The sequence below is a fragment of the Erythrolamprus reginae genome, chromosome 3, assembly GCF_031021105.1.
Source record: "Erythrolamprus reginae isolate rEryReg1 chromosome 3, rEryReg1.hap1, whole genome shotgun sequence".
Taxonomy (NCBI): domain Eukaryota; kingdom Metazoa; phylum Chordata; class Lepidosauria; order Squamata; family Dipsadidae; genus Erythrolamprus; species Erythrolamprus reginae.
The window spans coordinates 47,789,458-47,812,001 of NC_091952.1; the positions used below are offsets into that span (position 1 = coordinate 47,789,458).

Sequence of the window (22,544 nt, forward strand, 5' to 3'; positions counted from 1 at the left end):
GAAGACAAGTATTAAACCAACCTTATTTTAGGAGAATAATGGAAAGATTACATGAAGGGAGTCATTGGGGAACTCAAGGATTGATAGACACAGTATTGAAAACATTTACTGGGATAAAAATATATACTACAGCACAATAGGTGGTGAATAAATGTGTAAGCCAAAAGGTAAACAAGAACTATGTAAGACAATGACAATGAGAAGGAAGATCACTTGTATTATATCCCTTTCAGAATGTACAAATAGATTTTATAGAAATGTCACAAGTGGGAAGATTTAAATGTTTACTGGTAATAGTGGGTCAGTTGATAGGATGGGTGGAGACTTTTCCATGTGTAGATGAAACAGAACAAGATTACTGCTAGAACAAGTTATACCTAGGTACGGGTCAGCACAATAAATTGTTTCAGATTAAGGTAGACACTTTATTGGGAGAATTGTGCAGGGAACTATGAAACGGTTTGGGAATTTATTGGGATTTACACAGCCCTTGCACCTTTCTGGGAAGGCTGAAAATATGAATGGTAAAATAAAGCATTGTTTAACTAAGTTATACATGGAGACTGGGCTAATTTGGATCAAAGGATTATCTATAGCTCTGTTGAGAATTAGAATTCAGCCTCAAAGAGACACTGGGTTAACGTTTTATGAAATGTTGTTTGGAATGTCTTTAAGGGGGGAGTGGATTAAAAACAGGAGATTTCCATATAAAGATCTGATACAATATTTGCAATCATTGTCCTAGTCTTTTGAATATTCCAGATTAACTAGCCTGTTGTTGCAAACATCTGTCCTGAGTTTTAAAGTAAAGAAATTGGTGATTGGATTCTGATAAAACGGTGGAAGCTCAAGAAACTCCAACCTATGTGGGAAGGCCCGTTCCAGGTGCTGCTGACTACAGATACCACTGTTAGAACTGCAGAACGAGGCTGGACTCATTATACTCATGTGAAGAAAAGCAGTGCTCCCAATACATGGACAAGTCAACCTGTCGGACCCTTGAAGCTGCGGATAACCAGAAAATAAAATGCTTATTTTTCCCTTTCAGCCTGGATGCCTGTACACCCACAAGAAGAGAAATGAAGGATGGGTAATGCTATTATGGCTAGGGTTGATAATGAGAAAAGCAGAGGGTTATCGGATTTGTATAAGTGCAAAAGGTGGACAGGGGAGAGAAATGGGATGGGAGCCCTGAGAGAAATGTACTTATGTGTTTAATGAAATGGTAACTGAATGGCCCAAAGATGAGACACATCCTTGCCATTGGGGTGGTCTCTGGGAGGAATTTCAGGAATTTCAGTGTTATGTTATAATTGGAGCTGAGGATCCATTATGTAAGGTGAATGCAGAATTACAAAAATGGGCAATGTGTGGATGGTGGAATAAGACTATCCCATTCACCTTTATTCACAAGATTCCAGTCAATATAAAATGTGGAAATCAGTTGTATTCAGATTTACCTATGGGATGGACAGGCCGGTGTGCCTTGGACACTAAAATAACAAAATCAACCAGAATATTAAAAACAGGGAGTTTTTGGATGACTGATGAAAAGAAGGTGCAAAATAATAATAAGAGGGAAAATAGACATAAGGGAGAAGGGAAATGATTGCTAGAAGTGCATAAAAGAGTACAAGCAGGGAGCAAGATAGGGCAAACTTTGGTTTACCAAAGCAAATATGAGTGTACAGGAAAAGCTTTGCAGTGTCAGTTTAGGGTTATAGCATATCATGTATGAAAGCAACAAGGCAAAATGACATGTTATGATCCAAAGGAAAACCCAGTTCAATATTGGTTAGAAGTAAAGGAGGGAAATGATCACGGAAAGCTTCATTCTAAAGTGTGAATAAGAAATCCTACTAATAAAACTTTTAGAAGCTTGCCAGTTGGCCAAGGTACCCACTGGATATGGGAATATGGATTGGCAAAGAACATATATATATATATAATGACAAATATATCTGTCCTCAAAAATGGGAGGAGACTAAAGAACAGTGTTTTAATACGGATGAAAAATACTGTCCTTATTGGAATTGTGTAGGTTGGGCCACATGGAATACTAACCCTGGAGCCAGTGGATACCTTACCAAAGTAAATGTGCAAAGTAATTGTGAGAACAATAAGTGTAATTTTGTTAATTTTACCATAAATAATCCACAAGAGTTTATAAGTAAATGGGGAAGCCAACATGGAATAAGAATATATGGATCTGGGATTGACACTGGAGGTTTATTTTATTTAAAAATTAGTAAGTTAGTAGAAGAAGGAAACCCATTAAGTAAGACCTTCTTCTCAGACTTTTGGGAAAAGATTGAGAAACCTTTTAAGTACCAGAGGGAGCCAGAAATTTGCCAAAATTATTGCTCAGACATTAAATGTGTCCAATTGTTATGTGTGTGGGGGAACAAATGTAGGGGACCAATGGCCCTTAGAAGCAGTAGAATGGAATATAAGCATAGCATATGAGCAGAAAGTTAATGGATGCTACAAAATCCGATTGTGATTAGATGGTGTGTAAATAGAATAAATCTCCATGCCCCTAATATTGGATATGTCCCTTGTGAAATAATGATAGTTTTAAATATTACTGCTCGAACCAATAAGACTGTGCCTGAGAATATTACCATGCCTGAGAATAATCTATGGACTAATGATGTTACCATGTCTTATTTCCTTAATTAGAAGTTTTGTCCAGAGTTCCATTGAAAGTATTGTATCCGGTCAATAATCAATTAAAACTATAATGGTAATGAAAAAGATTGGGGACGAGTTGAAATTACTGGAGAATGAACAGCAAACTATTCAGGAAGAGAAAATGAATAATGAAGAAAAAAGCAAGTTGTTAGAAATAAAACAAAATCTTAAAAAGCTTTGTATTAAAACAAAGAAGAGAAATGAAGGAATTGAAGGAAGAATCCATTGTGTATAAAATAATTTAAGTTTTATTTTAAGAATATCAGTATTTGCTGTCTGTCTGTAGTTAACAAGATTAGGATTTCCTGTTTTTCCTTATCTTGTGACTGTCACTTTGGGATCTGTTTTTAACAAGATAAATGTTTGCTGTTTAATAAGATAAATGTTTGCTGTTTATGATAAGTTGAGGAATTCTATGTACCTTTGTGATTTGTAAAAACCTATATAACCTGCTCTTTAGCTTCTGTACAAGTGTCTCTTCCCTTGGGAAGAGTACCCGCTTTGCAAACCGTTTTTGATATACCCAGAGAGAATAAACATTTCTGTTCTCTTTGTCCAAACGTCTCGTGTGAACTTTTTCATAAAATTTCAGCGCACACATATTAATAACAATAAAGCTCCTAGACTAGACAATACACTCATACATACCAATCAAATCATGACCAATCAAAGTTCCTCAAACTTTGCTCTGAAGTGAGTGTTGTAATTAACACTTGGGTGGTGTGACACCACTCCACATACTCACATCCTTTGAAAAAGAGTGGCGTATTTAGCATATTTCCCAATTCATTTTTTCCCCTTCCTTAGTCAATGTACAAGGTGGTACCCAATTCCCTGTTCTCTGGGCAGAAAAAAAATCTCAAGCTGCCCAGAGTCACCTTATATAGAAGATGGGTGGCATAAAAATATTTATTAAAAATAAATAATTTTAAGAAATAAATATGTTGCCCAGTCAAATTGATTTTCCTCTGGTCCCAGAAACCTGCAAACACTTCTTCCCATATCTCCGCCTCCCCTGACATTAAAGTTAACACAGAAATTATGAACAAGCACCTAAGTGTGCCTTGAAATAAGCTGCTTTGTGGTTAAGGCTTGCACAGCTTCTGGGAATGAGAGTCAGATCACTTAAGTAACCCAACTGTTTCATCAATCCAATTCCCAACAGTCTTCATTGCAGGTATCATACAGCAGAGATAGTTGGAAGAAATAACCATCAGAATGGAATGGAATGGAATAGAATTGAATTCTTTATTGGCCAAGTGTGATTGGACACACAAGGAATTTGCCTTTGGAGCATATGCTCTCAGTGTACACAAAATGAAAGTTTTTCAGTTTAGACATACTGAATGCTATTATGTCACTATGGTTATGACTGGAAGTTATGGGTTATGTAACGTCTTTTTAAATGTACATAAATTCAATTAAAATATTTTTCCAAAAAAATGAAAGATACATTTGTCAAGAATCATGAGGTACAACACTTAATGATTGTCATGGGGTACAAATAAGCAATCAGGGAACAATCAATATAAATATAAATTGTAAGGATAGAAGCAACAAATTGCAGTCACACAGTCCTAAGTGGCAGGAGACGGGTGATAGGAATGATGAGAAAAACTAGCAGCGATAGTAATTCAGCCTTAGTGAATAGTTTGACAATGTTGAGGGAATCATGTGTTTAGCAGAGTGATGGCATTCAGGAAAAAAACTGTTCTTGTGTTTAGTTGTCTTGGGGTGCAGTGCTCTGTAGAGACGTTTTGAGGGTAGAAATTGGATCTTGGATCTTATACTCAAAGGTGCTCCCCCCCCAAAAAAAAAAGATATGCAAAAGTTATGTTTCTCATCCTAAAAGCTTATTCAGTCCTGAAATGAAGAAGCTTCATAGATGAGAAGCAAAATGTTTTCAAGGAAAAAACTAAGAAAGCCCCATTGCCTTTTGGAAAAAGCACCTTTGGGACAACCATGAACCGGATGATATTTGTATTTGTATTTGTATTGTATTTGTATTTATTGGATTTGTATGCCGCCCCTCTCCGCAGACTCGGGGCGGCTAACAACAGTAATAAAACAGCATATAATAATAATCCAATACTAAAAACAGTTAAAAACCCATTATTATAAAAACCAAACATACATACAGATATACCATGCATAAAATTGTAAATGCCTAGGGGGAACGAGTATCTCAATTCCCCCATGCCTGGTGGCAGAGGTGGGTTTTAAGCAGCTTACGAAAGGCAAGGAGGGTGGGGGCAATTCTAATCTCGGGGGGAGTTTAAGTTTAAGCAGATTTGTATGCCGCCCCTCTCCGCAGACTCGGGGCGGCTCACAGCAATAGCAATACAATGTAAGACAAATCCAATATTTAAATTAATTTAAAAAACCACCACAAGTTAAAACCAATCATACACACTAGCGTACCATGCATAAATTTTATAAGTTGGTTCCAGAGGGCTGGGGCCGCCACAGAGAAGGCTCTTCCCTTGGGTCCCGCCAAGCAACATTGTTTAATTGACGGGACCCGGAGAAGACCCACTCTGTGGGACCTAATTGGTCACTGGGATTCGTGCAGCAGAAGGCGGTCCCTGAGATAGAGAATCTCCACAGATAACTTATCTAACGCAGTAGTTTATTAAGAGAGGACGCGTTTTGGGGAAAACGTGCAAGTTTTATGACCATATATCAAATACTTTCAAAGTAACTTTAGCCCTGGTGCTTCTGTTGTGGGGAACAGGTCTAACCCCATCCTCCCCTGACGCCACCAACAGAGGGGTGTTTTGTTCATGCATGGTAGACAGAAATCTGTTGCAATCCTTTCCAGCTCAGAGTTCATTACTCAACTAGATACTGTAACATCATTAGTGCAAGTCTTACCACTTTAGCTTATAAGTTGATATTGTACAGCAGCTGCGTCCAAAGGGTGATTTGCCACTAACTGGGATTACAACTGGAAATCAAAACTGAGACCCAACCACAGAAAACTATAGAATGGTTAAGATATTCATGAACTAGGAGAGCCATGTTTAACTGTTGTGGTTAGCTCTGGCCCTGCTCCTGCCCCAAGGACTGTGGATGTGGGGGAGACATCCACATGCTGCAGGCCTGTTTCCCCCCCCCCCAGTGGAATCTGCTGATGAAGGCTCCTCTGACCAATAAGACATGAGTGACAGGGAGGAGGAGAGTGCGGCAGACAGCTCAGAAGGAGATCAATTATCTAGCTCCTCCTTGGATTCAGAACAAGAGTTAATGATACAGCCACGCATGCAGAGAGCGATGCATAGGCAACAAAAACGGAGAGATTATTATCAAAGAAAATGAGGCCACCTGTGGTTGGGTGGGGCTGTGGTAATTAGTGAGGCTGCTATAAATAGCAGCCTGTGGGTTTGGCCATTGTGGAGGATTATCTGATCGTTGTGTTTCGTGACTGCTTTACTGACTTTGATCTTTGTGTGCTGATTTTCCCCCGCTTTGAAACTAAACCAGAGCAAAGTGTGTTTCACTTTGTGAAAGAAGAAGGACTGTGAATTGCCTCACAGCTGCAATCTAAGTATCACAGAACTGATAAGGAACTTGTGCAAATTACCAATTTGTTTGGAGACAAGTGCTCTTTGCTATACAAAAAGAGTGCTTAGTTTATTTGCATTTTCGGTATAAAGAACATTGTTTTGAATTTTCAAACATGTGTGTGTGTCTGAAATTATATCTGTGCATTTTTGGGAGGATTCTACCAGAGAGATCGACAGAACATTAACAAGGCCAGCCAATAAACAGGCATAGCAACTAAGTCAGCCAATGGGAGCTAACCATTTCTGAGTCTGTGCAGAGAATCAAAACTGAAACTGAATCTTAAGGCTGGGTGTGGCTGCAGTCCTGTCTGCTCTCTGTCCACTGCTAAAATGAAACTAATGTCTGCTTGTGTTTACCTGAATAAATAATTTGCTAATTGTATTGTAAATTCATCTGTTGTTATGTTTATAAAGAAGTTTATGAATCCAGATGAATCAGTCATCTGTGTGTGCTTCTGATTTTGATTTTTGCAACAAACGTTAATAAGAACCCTCCATATTTCTTATCAAGATAGTTGGTCTCCGTGACAGTCAAAAAATACAGTGGAGTATAAAAAGCCCTCTGTAAATTGGTAGTACAATTTCCACCAAGGATACCCAGATTTATAATAAGGCACAGCAATCTCACTGATCCTAAACATGAACGCTCTGAAATTGGTTTCAGGACTGCAGCCTCTAAGGCAGAAGTCTTGAAACTTAGCAACTTTAAGACTTGTGGAATTTGGGGAGTTGGAAGTCATCAAGTCTTAAAGTTGCCAGGTTTAAGGACCCCTGCTCTAAGGTTTAACCTTAATTATACCTGTTCAAACAACATGGTTTCTGTTAAGTCTTCTTTAAAAAAAAGAATGGAAGGGCAACATTTATCTTCTTTAGGGTGTGATCTTGGTGCTAGAAATATATCAGTGATGGTGAAGCTATGGCACGGGTGCCACAGTTGGTACGCGGAGTCATATCTGCTGGCACACGAGCTGTTGCCCTAGCTCAGCTCTAGCATGCATGTGTGCCGGCCAGCCTATTTTTGGCTCACACAGAAGCTCTGGGGGGGCGTTTCTGGCATCCAGAGAGCCTCCGGGAGGATGAGGGAGGGCACGAGCCTACTGGGCCCATCAGAGTTGGGAAAAAGGCCATTTCTATCCTCCAGAGGGCCTCCAGGGAGTGTGGGAAGCAGTTTTCACCCTCCCCAGGCATTGAATTATGGCTGGGGGCACTTGTGCATGCACGATAGCCCATGTGCATGCTCTTTTGGCACCCAAGGGGAAAAAGTATCCATCACTATCTTAGGTAGGTAGGTAGGTAGGTAGGTAGGTAGATAGATAGATAGATAGATAGATAGATAGATAGATAGATAGATAGATAAAGAGACAGAGAGAAAGTCCTGTGCCCACTTTTTAGTAGAGAGAAGCAGCTGCTGAGCATTAATAATACAGCAACTAATGTATGCAAAGCCCTCTGTGATTCTGCGAGTCTCTGCATGCTTTTGAAACTGCAAAACCAAGAGAGAGGTACTTACAATAGCCGAGGCACCTGCACCAGCCAGCGTATGTTATTGGAATGCACTCGGTGGGTAACAGCCCACTTGGCTAATTTATCCCACTCATCCCGTGCTCGGCCGTAGATCGACAGTCGCAATTCTGCATTCTGATATTTGCTCTCTTCTAGGTCAAACATTACTTCCTACCAGGACGGAATGGGTTTGTTAGTGTACCTTTGTAGCTGTAGTACAAAGAGTCCTCTATAAAGCAGTAGAACAATTTCCCCCCTGGATACCCAGATATATAAATAATAATAATAATAATAATAATAATAATAATAATAATAATAATAATAATAGTAATAATTTATTAATTTGTATGCCGCCCCTTCCCGAGGACTAAAGCAGAGTGATCTCACTGATCCTAAACATGAATGCTCTGAAATTGGTTGGACCTAAGGGAAGAGCCTTCTCTGTGGGGGCCCCAGTCCTCTGAAGATTCGTACTGCCCCAACCCTTCTCGCCTTTCGTAAGAGTCTAAAGACTCACCTATACTGCCAAGCTTGGCGTCATTAGATTCTGTCCCCTGGTTGATGAATGAATAGTGGGTTTGTTGACTGAATGGATATGTCCGTGCTTTAATTGGTTCTTTGGTTTTTAGATGTAACTTTTAATTAATTAATTGGATTTCAATGTATATTGTCTTTTTTATATGTTGTAAGCCGCCCTGAGTCCTTGGAGAGGGGCGGCATATAAATCCAATTAAACTTAAACTTAAAACTTGTTAGCACTTTAAGAATAGAAACTCTTTCTTTAAAAAACAATAGAAATACATGTTCTTATACCCTGTCTTTTGTCTGAAAAGTCTGGGTGACTTAGATGGGGCTCTCCACCTCATTTTCTTCCCAAACAACAGTCCCATGAGCCAGGTTGAGTGACAAAGAGGTTGGTTGAAATTCATTCAACAAATTAGACAGTTAAATAGAGAAACTGACTGCAGATTGCTTCATCCACCTTTGTTATATTAGCCATAAGGTTTCTTAGGTTCATAAAACACACCTGGCCGCAAAGCCTCCTTTATGCATAATCCTAAACCCAAAATTAGCCCACAGAACAGGCTAGGCATACCCTAGTTTCCAACTATAATGACTAGGTAAGTATTGTAGCATGGTGTGACACAAATATATTGGCTTCAACTTCTGATAATTGAGGGACAAATGTATAAACATTTAAGAGTGGGCGTCTAATGTTCAGAAGTGAGTTATGGCCATTACTGGGCATTTAGTAATCAAGAAATAACCATTATACACCCACCACCCCTTTTTCCTGCTCCACCCACCCCGTATGACTTTATTACGTACCGCAGGGCTGTCAAACCCACTGCCTGCAGGCCAGATGTGTCATGTGTTGGCCCAATTTAGCAAAGGGGGGGGAGTTGCAATATGTCATGTGACACTGCCATGATGACACGGGTTTGATACCCCTGACTTAACATATTACTTCTATTACTTCTCCAAAACCAACCTGCTTGATTCTCAAAAGCTTCAAAGCCCCAAAAAATAGCTATATTTAAGTCTGCATAACTTTGTTCAGCCCCCACTGTCTTTAAGATAGTATGTATCCTTGCCTTCCGAAAAAGTTTAAAAACTCATCTTTGCTGCCAGGCCTGGGGTTCCTTAGACCTTCTCCCCTGACCGATGAATGCTTAGTTTGACTGCTGAATGAATGATATTGATAGTTTTTAATTAGAATTTTAAGATTGTTTTTTAAGGTATAATTGGATTGTTATTATTGTTTCCTGTTTTTCTGTACATGCTGTGAGCCGCCCCGAGTCCTCGGAGAGGGGCGGCATATAAGTCCAAACAAACAAACAAACAAACAATAAATGAATAAATGAATGAATAAATAAATAAATAAATAAACAAACAAACAAATGAGGCCAACTTACAAGGTAGTCCAGATGTGAGGCACAACCAGATGGATTAATCCTACTTTATTATAAAGTTACATTAACAGAATCTTGCAAGTCTTGAATATCCATTTCTCCCCCACTGGCTTTGCAGCCTAAAAATCTAGGGAGGGCCCCTTTTGAGACATCTGCCATGCCCACATTCCTTCTGCAGGCTGACTCTTGTCCAACTCTTCCCCTGGCTGTGCCAATTCCCTGCCTCTCAAGGACACTGCCACATACCATTACAGCAGCCCTCACCTTAATGATGTGAGCAAAGTATTTTCCAGAGACTTGGTTGTCTGTTTTAATGAAAATCTCCCGCAGAACAGACTCTCCTATGGGGTTGTATTTGGCATTGAACTTATCAAATCGATGAAAGGTGTTACGATCCTGTTAATAGAGAGAATGCCAAGATCAATCATAGTAAACCTCACTTAGCACTACTGATAAAGATATATTTCTTTAATCAGAATTCCCTCCATCATCCCCTTTTGATTGGAAACCAGTGCCTTCTAAGATCAAAAGATGCTACGCACCATATTTTTGGAGTATAAGACACACCTTTTTATCTCAGCAATTTACCTCCTTGCAGCAAACAGAACAGAGTCTGTTAAGCCAAGCAACTCATTATCAGCTTCCCCAGCGGATTTGAGGCCAGTGCTAAACTGAAAGTGAAACTAGGTGCAAGGAGGCAAATTGTGATTTTGTGATTGTTTTCCTTTTCACAGCAAACAGTGTATATCATCTGTGCTGTTTGCTGTTAGGCAAATTGCTGGGAGGCAGAGGCGTTTTTTCCTTGTTTCCCTCCCCCAAAACTTATACTTCAGTGCATCTTATACTTCGAAAAATACGATATCTCTTTTAATGAGCACTTTCTTCTCTTTGATAAATACTACCAAATTATTTGTTGTAGTTAATTAAGATCAGGTTCTCTATTGCTTATAATTAAGGCAAGTTTAGAGCTGGGTTCCAATAGACCTGAAATAGTCAGGAACTACCATTCTGCACGTGAGACCTGTTCTACTGGAAAGAATAAGAACGTTTTGTCCAGGCTGGTGTCCAAAGTTAAGATCGCTAATTAATCCATTAGGAAAATCAGTTTCTAATTCTCTTTATAAGTCACAGGAAAGCTACCCTCTTTGATGAAGGCATCTGGACATACCGCATGGACATCGAGGGTGTCCACACTCAGATCGTATGCTGTGAGATTCATGGTCTCAAAGACCTCTTTGAGGGTTTGCTCCTTGCCCTTTTCCACATGAACGATTTCCTCCAGGTGTTTCTTCATAGCCCGTTTGATAAAGCGTAGCAGATGCTTCTGATTCATGCAGGATGAGGCATGGATGTGGGTGTCCACCTGATCAAAGGATTAGCGGATAAGTATACAAGCTAGGAAGAGGCAAGCTCAAATGTTATCTTAGACATCAGACAAGAAATAAGTTATTCTAAGATTGAACTCTAACAGTAGAGACCTTCAAATTTCTAGGTTCTATCATATCTCAAGACCTAAAATGGTCACCTAACATCAAAAACATCATCAAAAAAGTACAACAAAGAATGTTCTTTTTGCGCCAGCTCAGGAAGCTCAAACTGCCCAAGGAGCTGCTGATACAGTTCTACAGAGGAATCATTGAGTCTGTCATCTGCACCTCTATAACTGTCTGTTTTGGTGCTGCAACACAACAGGATCGACACAGACTTCAGAGGACAATCAGAACTGCAGAAAAAGCAATTGCTGCCAACCTGCCTTCCATTGAGGACCTGTATACTGCACGAGTCAAAAAGAGGGCGGGGAAAATATTTACTGACCCCTCACATCCTGGACACAAACTGTTTCAACTCCTACCCTCAAAACGTCACTACAGAGCACTGCACACCAAGACAACTAGACACAAGAACAGTTTTTTTCCGAACGCCATCACTCTACTAAACAAATAATTCCCTCAACACTGTCAGACTTTCTACTAAATCTGCACTTCTATTCTACTAGTTTTTCTCATCATTCCTATCACCCATTTCCTCCCATATTGACTGTATGACTGTAACTTTATTAATATTGCTTCTTCATTGCTTATTTGACCCCTCTGACAATCATTTAGTGTTGTACCACATGATTCTTGACAAATGTATACTTTATTTTATGTATGCTGAGAGCATATGCACCAAGACAAATTCCTTGCGTGTCCAATCACGCTTGGCCAATAAAATTCGATTCTATTCTATTCTAAATGGAAATAATAATGTTTTTTTCCAAGATTGTTATATTCATTAACATAATTATTTGGATTTTGTTTTTAAAAAAAGGCAATCCATATATACCAATCCAAAATGGACCAATGGATGCAAATCTCAATACAAAACTCAGCATTTCTGCTACCAACTTAAAGAAGGATCTGCTAGTGTTCTCTTACCAGTACGAAGAGGTAAAGAGCTGTACTGGGGAAGCTTTGTACACTAACTCCTGATCTTTCTAGGTTCAACAATCTGTGACACTGACATAGTCTGTAGCTCTAACTACAGCATATATTTTCAAATTATATAATGCTTCTACCTTCCGGATATTGTAGAAGTCACGATGTGGCACCTTTTTCTGAGCTGCCAGTTCTTTCATCTCATTCAAGAGGACATGCATCTGGAACTTTGAACTTAAGTATTGAAGTCTTCTATAGCAGAAGGATTTTCTGTCCAAAGGTGAAAAGAAAACAATTTCCCATTTGCACACCCTGATTAGAACATTTTCCATTTGATATCTAATTTTATTATTATCCCAGAAGCCGTCTCAGCACAATAAATTGAAATAAGAACAATTTCCAGAAAGTTTTATGTGGGTGGAGGAGCTAGGTCCTTCTTTCTCAGAAATAGAATATGGGAATTATTAAAGATAGCATAAAATTGAGCCTATGCCATGTCAGCCTAATGGTGAGTCTACAGTAGCTGCTGCCTATTTACAAAAATACTAAGAAATTGAAAAGCAAAGGAGCCGTTTTTGGCTCCTGGAACTCAAAATTGTTTTCCCAGTCTTCAGAGAGGGGCGGCATACAAATCTAATAAATTATTATTATTATTATTATTATTATTATTATTATTTATTTATTTATTCGACTTTTATGCCACCACTCTCTGAAAACGTATAACATTTTGGATCCAATTAATTAAATATAAAAACTAGAAACCAAAAGCCATAAAAAACAGTCATTCCCATTCAACCAACTTTCTCTCAACACATTCATTGGCCAGGGGGCAAGAATGTAATGGCCCAAAGCCTGGCAGCACAAATGAGTCTTAAGACTCTTGTGGAAGGCAAGGAGGGTAGGGGCAATACGAATCTCCGGGGGGGAGTTGATTCCAGAGGGCTGGGGCCCCCACAGAGAAGGCTCTTATTATAACTTGGTGGACACTATCTACTTTCAAAGAAGTCCAATAAACTTTCTTTCAACCTGAAGAATACCCTTCGATTATCCCAGAAAACAATCAACGTATGAACTAGGTAAAATTGACAAAAAAATATGTGTCCCATATAGTTTTATGACGACAAGGTGTTTTACATAATAGATTCTAGGATCATAAAGTAGGTAAGCCACACTTGTAGAACGGTTATTTGGAGAGGAGTTTTGACACCTTGATTTTGCATGCATAGATCAACTTACATGGGGCCATTGATGATCAGAGCCATCAGAACATTCATGTCAGCCACAAACTCCTGCAGGTCAGGATACGGCAAGTCCAGTTCAGTGGTCCTTTTAAAAAAGGCAATAAAGAACAGACCCCAAAGATATGAGCAAAGTCGCATCATTAAAAGAAAGCAAGGAAAGAACCACCATCACTGTCTAGGTGTGCATAGAGGATAGTTTTTTGAGTAAGCCAATAGATACAAATCTGTCAAACCAAGAATAGCCTCACCAATAATCTAGGGGAAAAAACCTATATTATTGTCACTAGTACTTTGAAAAATCGGTATTTTACGAGAAAAAAATAGAGAAACAAGATGATCTGAATGATTTGTCAGCCTTGAAGTAGACTAAACCATTGCTTTAAATTTGAATTGTCAAACCATTTGCTCCACGATTAGTAAAGAATAACTACTGATTTCCTACATTAGGCAGAGAGCAAATGAAGAATGCAAAATATACTGTACCTTCGGAGTATAAGACACACTTCCCCCCCCTAAGAGAGGCTGAAAATTTGGGTGCATCTTATACTCCAAGTGTAGCTTTTCCTAAGTTTTTTTCCCCAGCCCTATCAAGGCGCTAACAATCTTCCCGAAGAACGTTTGTTCCAACCCTAAGTCTTTTCAGGCTTTTTTTCATTGCTGCTCCCTCCGAAGAATGTTTTTTTCAGCTTTAACGGGGGGGATAAAATAATGTGCGGAAGCTGAACAGACTAAGAATGCTAACCAAGTGGATACCCAGTAGGCAGATTTTCCTCTCCCAAAACTAAGTTGCATCTTATACTCCGGTGCATCTAATAATCCAAAAAATACAGCATGCAACTGCTGTAACAGATGGTTTAGAGCAGTGGCCCCCAATTTTTCCACCTTTGTAGACCGGTGGTGACAACAGTGGCAGTGACAATGAGAAGGGAAGAGTGGATGGTTCCAGGTTGTGCAAGCAATGGGGGCACGCATGTGTACAATATGTAATTAGATCAATATATTTTTATCAAATACACATCAAATACCTGCAATCTGCAACTGTAACAATGACATGAACTAAGTTTCCTAACAATATATGTTTGTATGTTATGTTATATTTTTGTGTTAAAATAAAAAATAAAAAAAGACAGAAGCATTTATGATTCCTACCCTGTTTCCCCGAAAATAAGACGTACCCCGAAAGTAAGGCATGTCAGAGTTTTTGCAGAATTTGCTAATATAAGGCACCCCCTGAAAATAAGGCCTAGTCAAGTTTACATACGGTACGGTGGAAAAACATACGGTACCATTCAAAGCTGTTCATAGCGGTACCGTAATTATGTGGCGTCCCCTGCTGGTCCCTTTAATTGCTTTGTACCGTCCAGTACAGCAGACACAGTCTGCTGCTGTCTCACCGCCATTACAGTCTCCACTACAGTGCGTAGACTGTAGTTCCTCTGGTGGCCAGAAGCTGCAATAGCGGGAGTATACTGTTGTACCATATAAGTGCCATCGTTTGTGTGTGTGAGTGCCATACTGACAGGTACGTAATCAGTGTACCGTACAGTACACTTTCTTTGGGGGTATCAGCTTTTCCGCCTGTGAATTTGTCTTATTTGAGAAATATTAGGCACCCCCAGAAAATAAGACGTAGCACAACTTTTGGAGCAAAAATTAATATAAGACAGTGTCTTATTTTCGGGGAAACACGATAGCTGCAGAGAAAAAGGAGGATCAGAAATCGTGTACAGCTGGACATGATTCATAGATAACATAGATAATTGCCCCCAATGTTATTTCTCTCCCAGATTTTCCCTAACAACCAGGTTGTTCTCATGTCTTCAGCCACCTACTTACTTGTCAGTGATGTCCTGCTTGGTGTACACATGAACTACTCCATTGACCATCCTGAGGCCAAACCCAAGATCTCCAGGCATTGATCCAGGATCACATTTCTCATAAGGATGCTGGTTTCCAAATGGAGGGTGCACTGGAGCATCTGCAACAGAGGAAAAATGCTTGCGAGAAACCACCCATCTGATCTTGGCTGTTGCAGTTAAGAGTTTATTGGAATGCTAAAAGAGAAATCAAATGCTAATTCACCCTGGCCCATATCACAATTCCCCTCCCATTTTGGGGGTTGTTGCGTTCCCATCCTCTTCCTCTAAGAGTGCATGGGCACAAACCCAGTAAATCAGTTATGCAAAGGTTGAACAAGTCCAGCTAGTCCTAGGATGGCAATTAGGATTGGAATTTCCATTGCTAAATGATGTGGTTACAAAGTGTGACTGTGTCACTTAGGGATAACAATCTCTGCAGCCCCGGCCATTGTTAATCAAATCCCATGGCTATTAAGCAAGGCAAAGTCCTGCCAGTATCCACAACCAAAGTCAGTGGAGAAGCCGGCAGGAAATCTCAGGCTATCAGGGAAGTAAGTGGGCATTTGTTAGAATATGTATGAATGAGAGAGCCAGTGGTAACCAATCAGCCAATGAATAGGCATAGCAACTAAGTCACAGCCAATGGGAGCTTGAACACTTCTGAGTCTGTGCAGAGAATCGAAATTGAAACTTAAAGATTAAGGATGGATTTGGCTCTGCCCACTTTGCTCTCTGCCTACTCTCTGTGCTTGTCTGCTCTGCTGAAATGAAACTAACTCTCCTGCTTGTGTTTATCTGTAACTGATTTATATGTGTGTGTGTGTGTGTGTCACAAGTTTTTTTGCTGAATTTGAAAATTAAGGGAGACTAGGATAGATCTATTTAGGCCTTATTTTGGCTTCATCAGCTAGCCATACCCACTGGGACTTGAACCTGCAACCTTTGCCTTGTAAGGCGGAGAATTATCCTCTAGGCTACAGTATCCAATCCCTTCAGCTCTGCACCAGGGAAGGGTTACATATTTTTGTGTCGAATCACCTTGGTGTGTACCCGTGAAAATCTACAATATATTTGTAGATTTTCATGGGTATAGGTATGAAGGTCTTGGCATATTTGAGTTTCTTCCCGTGTAAGTTTCAGAGATTTCTGGTGATGTTTCGACGAGGTCCCACTCATCATCTTCAGGCTGGTGCTTTGTCCTTGTGTTCGACCTAGCACAAGGACAAAAGCACCAGCCTGAAGTTGATGGTGGTAGACCCAGTTGACAAAATTAGATTCTGAGGAGGCATGATTAGATTAACAGTATATACCTAGAATAAAGAGTTACATGTATAGAAACGATATAAAAATAATGATTTAAAAGAGACACAAACAGTTTAAAGATATATGGGAATATATAACCAGTCTGTTAATATAAGATTATCTATCTATCTATCTATCTATCTATCTATCTATCTATCTATCTATCTATCTATCTATCTATCTATTCATTTATCTATCTATCTATCTATCTATCTATCTATTTATTTATTTGTGTATTTTCTTTCATTTATTCATTTATTTGACTTGTATGCCACAGCATAAAATAGGTGTAAAATAGATGTTGATTCATGACTGATTGGATAAAAATGTAGAACTATGTTTGTTACTGATACCTTTTAAGGTATATGCATAGATGTATATATGGAAACTGTGGAGAAAAAATAAAAAACTTATTAAAAAAAGAGCACAATGTTAAGGAAGCCTAATTATTTTACACCCTTCCCATTTACCTCAGAATCTGTTTAGATTGCATGTTTCTATGGAAATACAGAGAACGCGCAGCTTTGGATGTACAGTAGTCTAAAATTTCGTCTACATGTAAAATTCCTTTGTTATTCCTGGAGAAATCTGCCCTTTCCTTTTTCTCTTTAATTTTAGAAGTAAATTTCTATTTGGCTTTAGAGCAGAGGTGGGTTTTAGCAGGTTCTGATAGAAATTTTGAGCAGTTCGGAAAACCAGTCAATACCACCTCTGACTGGTCCCGCCCCCATCTATTCTCTGCCTTCGGAGTCTCAGCTGATCAGGTGGAAATAAATGGGGATTTTGCAGTGACCTTCCCCTGGAGTGGGGAGGGAATGGAGATTGCACAGAATCCATCCCCTGCTATGCCCACCAATTCACACCCACAGAACTGGTAGTAAAAAAAAATAAATTGAAACCCACCACTGCTTTAGACATAGCTTAAGACAGTGATTTTCAACCTTTTTTGCGCCGCGGCACATTTTTTACCATTTACAAAATCCTGGGGCACACCACCAACCAAAATGATACAAAATGACACTCTAACACAGTATAGCTGAGGCTGAGGCTTCATCTAGTGGTGGCAACATTTACCTCCAGTCCTGACCAGGATTAGAAATTGGGACCATGGGGAGGAGTAGCAGCTTCAACTACTCACTGTGGCCGCACAATGACAAGCGCGCGGCAGCCCAAGCGGGGACCTTCCTGGGTGTGGATGAGAGGCGGCCTGCTATTGGTTCATCGCTACGGGTCAGGATGAACCCTAGAAGGTGATTGGTCAGTGAGCGTTGCCTGTACCTCCACTCTTCCTGTCGCTGATAGCTGGAGGGATTGTGAGGGGAATGTTTATGTTCGGATGGAGGCGGCGGGCCAGATAAATGGCCTCCACGGGCCGTATCCTGCACACGGGTCGTAGTTTGGGGACCCATGTTTAATTTCCCCACGGCATACCTGGCCATGTCTCACGGCACACTAGTGTGCGGCGGCACACTGGTTGAAAAACACTGGCTTAAGATGCATTGGAAACTCCTGGGAGAGCTAACAAAGATCCTCTCCCTCCTTCACTTCTTTGCCTTCTCCTTTATTAGCAAAATCCAAATAGAAAATACAGAACACGGTAGATACCAAATAAGCGAATGCAAGATTTAGCACAGAGCTAGAATTTCCTTCATGCTTTTTAAAATCTCTCTGGTGGACCCCTCATAAAACAAAAATATCTGTAGTTTACAGAAACCTTGTGGAATGTGTAAGCATGGAGAGATAAGAGTGGAGTTCCTTCAGCTATCCAGTCTAGTCTACCCCAGTAGCAGATAATGCAGGATTTGTTATTGCAACTGTCACCGATTGTGAAAGACGTTGTTGTGCCTCAAGGTCTTCTCCTTCCAAACTATTTGCCAGTTTCAAATAGTTTAAACAAACAATCTAAAAATCCTATTAAAGTCTCTTTTTCTAACTATCATCTTAGCCATCTCTGTGTCACTAGAATTAGGGAAATGCTTTTTTATTTTCCAATCCATGCCCAGTTCAAAATTTCGTCTACATGTAAAATTCCTTTGTTATTCCTGAGAAATATGCCCTTTCCTTTTTCTCTTTTAATTTTAGAAGTAAATTTCTAGTTGGCTTTAAACCAGAGGTGGGTCTCAGCAGGTTCTGACAGACGTTTTGAGTAGTTTGGAAAACTACTCCTTACCTGCAGCCACAGGAGTCTCAGGTATCTCCTCATACGTCCTGGGAGCTAAGGGTTTTTCTGAAAGGTCCTGCAGGAAGAGTGCGGTGGTTTTACAGAAGCTTTGCAGAGAAAGCCCCATGTACTTCTCCCGGATGAATAATGCCTTGACCACACTTTTAGCGGCGTCCAATAGGTCTGTGAAGGGCACCTGTATATGGCAGAAAAAAAGCAGTTTATTCAACTGAGTGGGTTGCCAGAGCCTCACTGTGGAAAGTTTCACACGCTATAAAACAGAAGTCATCGGAGGAAGTACTTCGAATACTTGAAGGTAGAAAGCAAAGGTTTTGCAGAGGTCTTCAGACTTGGTAACTTTAAGAGCAGAGGTCTTCAAACTTGGCAATTTGAAGACTTGTGGACTTCAACTTCCAGAATTTTTTAAGAAGATGTTGGATAACCATTGGTTATGCTGGCTGGAGAATTCTGGAAGTTAAAGTCCACAAGTCTTAAAGTTGCCAAGTTTGAAGATCTCTGTACTAGAGTGATTGTCAAAAAAAAAGCCACAGTTAAGGAACAATGCCAAAATGCTTTCTAATATTTTCTCTGTGGTCTATTTTTTTTCTTTGCAGGAAACAGCATTTGGAGATCACAGGAGGCTTAATCCGTGTTTTATCTCAAATGCATACCATTTCAGTCAACTGAAGCTATTACAACATCTCAATAATCAACAGACAAAGGTTATGATGCAGCCAACCTTACATCTGGCAGGACTGCAAAAAGCCAAGTCAATTTGGTCGTTCAGCAAAACCCTCATTCACGCATACATATTTCCTCAGGGATTTATGGCAAGTTGACTTGAGTCTCCAAAGGGAGGGTTTAGGAAGCTTTCTCTAGGCGTGGACACTGGCTCTTCACTAATAGCATCAGTGTAAACTGTGCTCCAGTGTAACTGTGAGAGGGAAGGATACGGAAATTACAACAATATTTGTGGCTGGCTCCAGGGTTGGGGTTTCTCTTACTAGATTCACTGGCTTCCCTCTCTTTTTTGCTTTAGTTATCTATTTGTTTGTTAATTTAAATTTCTCTCTCTTCTTTCCATCAACAAAATTATTCAAACTGGACTGCATTCGTGAAAAATAAGGAACAATGAGTTTTTTAAAAAATAATGGGCCAAGATGACAATTCTGTCAAACTTTTATTCTCCCTCCACCCCAAGCTCTGAAACATTGGGCAACAATTCCAGAGCAGCACAACCCAAGCACAGCTAAATAGCTAAACTGATCCCCGGAAAGCTCAAAGGTTTGGTCCCAGCCTCAGCTCAACAGAGGGAGACTTGCCCAGCTGGAGTCCTAGGAATGCCCCCTCTTGGTGTGCTGTATCCCAGATCTCTGGCTGATGTAGCACCTCCAAGAACACATCCTGACTTGAACTTGGCTGAAGGGCGGCTCAGTTGGCAGAGTGGCTCTTTTTCTTGAGGTTCCCGGGGAACTTATTTCCCAGAACCCTGCAAGGCCTTGAGTTTTTGGTAAAAACAAACATTCCTGTTCCCAGAAACAGCAGTTTTCCTCCGCATTGCCCTGGAAGTCAACCCAAATCAGCATGGAAGAATATACAAAACAAAAACCACATGCTTTTGAGGAAGAAGCAGTTTGTGGGTTTTTTAAATTTTATTTTTTTCTTTCTTTCTTCAAATTCAGCTTCTGAGAAAACACTAGGAAAAACAATTAGGAGCCAGTTGAATGTTCCTTTAAAACAAGGGTGGACAAGAAATTTGAAGGGATTCCACCCCCTTTAAAATGTTTTTTTTAAATCACCAAGGTCTCTAAAATGAGAAAATTTGAAGTCTTTTTGTGAAGGGGAAGAGCAGAACATACAGTAGTTGGTTATTTTTTAAGGTACTCGAAAATAACAGAGCTTAATTTTTCTATTTTACTGCCTGTCCCAAAAGTGCTTTTCCAAAAGGCAAGTGGATTGGGTTTTTTCCCTTGAAGATATTTTGCTTCAAGAAGCTTCTTCAGTTCTGAAGAAATTCAGAACTGTCACTGTTTGTCAATTTCTGACAATCAGAAATCCAGTGACGATCGAGAATCTCTATAGATATTTTAATATAATACAGTAATACCTCGACTTATGAATTTAATTGGTGCGGGAAGGAGGCTCGTAAGTTGAAAAGCTCGTGTGACGAAACATTGTTTCCCATAGGAATCAATGGAAAAGCGATTAATGCGTGCAAGCCCAAAAATCAGAAACCGGCCGCCACCACCGAAGGAGGCTTGAGCCTCCCGATCCTCCCCGCCCCTTTGCCATGCATGTCGTCCTGCATGCAGGATGACATGCAGTCAGGAAGGTCATCCTGCTCCCCCCCCAGCCAAAAACACAAAGGCGGTCTGCCAGGCGGCTCCCCCCGCTCCCCCCGTGGGGAAGGAGGGAGAGAGCAGCAGACGGGCAGCAGCCGCGGCAGACGCCAAGCCTCGCTCCGGGCTGTGCCCCCTCTGAGCGCTCACCGCCTGTCCCTGTCAGCGGCCCAGCCACCTTCACCTGCCCGGACAACCGCCAGAGGGGTTCTTCTGGAGGGGCTCCTCCAGAGGGGCGCATGGGGAAGGGCTTGAGACGCCGCCTTCTCCTTTCCCCGTGGGAGTGCCGCACCTCTTGTCTGCCCGGCCCGACAGGCACGAAACCAGTGCTCATGCCGGGCGCCCCGCCTGGAACGCCAGCAATGCCGCTGGGCTGATTGCCGAGCAGGGACAGGGCGCGGAAGGAGGCGGAGGCAGCGCCGCACCGGCCCCCTCAGGGTGCTTCGTCCGGGATGGGGCTCCTCCAGAGGGACGCACAGGGGCTCCAGAGGAGCCCCATCCCGGGCAGAGCGGCCTGAGGGGGTCAGTGCGGCGGCGCCTCCGCCTCCTTCCGTGCCCCGCCCCCGCTCGGCAATCGGCCCGGCGGCATTGCTGGCGTTCCAGGCGGGCCGCCCGGCATGAGCACCGGTTTCGTGTTTCTCGGGCCGGGCAGACAAGAGGTGCAGCACTCCCATGGGGAAAGGAGAAGGCGGCAGCTCAAGCCCTTCCTCGTGCGCCCCTCTGGAGGAGCCCCTCCAGAAGAGCCCCTCTGGCGGTTGTCCGGGCGGGTGAAGGTGGCTGGGCCGCTGACAGGGACAGGCGGTGAGCACTCGGAGGGGGCACAGCCCGGAGCGAGACTTGGCCTCGGCTCGTATCCCGAATTTGAGCTCGTAAGTAGAACAGAAGTATCTCTCCCCTCCTAGCTCGTATCTTGAAATGCTCGTATATAGAGCAGCTCGTATCTACTACTGTAATAACAACAGAGTTGGAAGGGACCTTGAAGGTCTTCTAGTCCAACCCCCTGCTTGGACAAGAAACCCTACACCACTTCAAACCAATGGTTATCCAACATCTTCTTTAAAAACCCCAGTGTTGGAGCATTCACAACTTCTGGAGACAAGCTGTTCCACTGATTAATTGTACTAACTGCCAGGAAATTTCTCCTTAGTTCTAAGTTGCTTCTCTCCTTGATTAGTTTCCACCCGTTGCTTCTTGTTCTACCCTCAGATGCTTTGGAGAATAGTTTGACTCCTTCTTTGTGGCAGCCCCCGAGATATTAGAACACTGTTGTCATGTCTCCCCTGGTCCTTCTTCTCATTGTGCTGCTAGTTTTCTTTTTTAAAAGCAGAAAATCATACTGTGGGGTTAGGTTTGTCAGATTTTAGCAGAACAGAGAAGCTGTTAAACAGAACCTGATCCCATGCAGCCCACTTGCTACTCCACAGCCCACATTTTAAAAAAAACTCACAAAAAATTGGCTTCAAGCAGATGCCGTAGTAGGCTCTCTGCCTGGGGCATTCAAGTAATTCCAGCAATTGTCAAGGAAATTAAGTTGTAGGACTGAACTCCT

The 22,544-nt window shown here is 41.2% G+C and overlaps 1 protein-coding gene across 4 annotated transcripts in view; it reads right to left on the minus strand.

Moving 5' to 3' along the window:
* The window catches only part of AMPD2 (adenosine monophosphate deaminase 2), a 90,232-nt gene that overhangs the window by 16,695 nt on the left and 50,993 nt on the right, over window positions 1-22,544 (minus strand). For all 4 annotated transcript variants that reach the window (XM_070745117.1, XM_070745119.1, XM_070745118.1 and 1 more), the window contains 7 exons: window positions 18,666-18,852; window positions 15,171-15,312; window positions 13,330-13,419; window positions 12,234-12,363; window positions 10,845-11,039; window positions 9,941-10,072; window positions 7,771-7,934 (listed from right to left, as the gene is read on the minus strand). In XM_070745117.1, coding sequence (XP_070601218.1) covers window positions 7,771-7,934; window positions 9,941-10,072; window positions 10,845-11,039; window positions 12,234-12,363; window positions 13,330-13,419; window positions 15,171-15,312; window positions 18,666-18,852 — 1,040 coding nt within the window. The remainder of the gene's footprint in view (window positions 1-7,770; window positions 7,935-9,940; window positions 10,073-10,844; window positions 11,040-12,233; window positions 12,364-13,329; window positions 13,420-15,170; window positions 15,313-18,665; window positions 18,853-22,544) is intronic.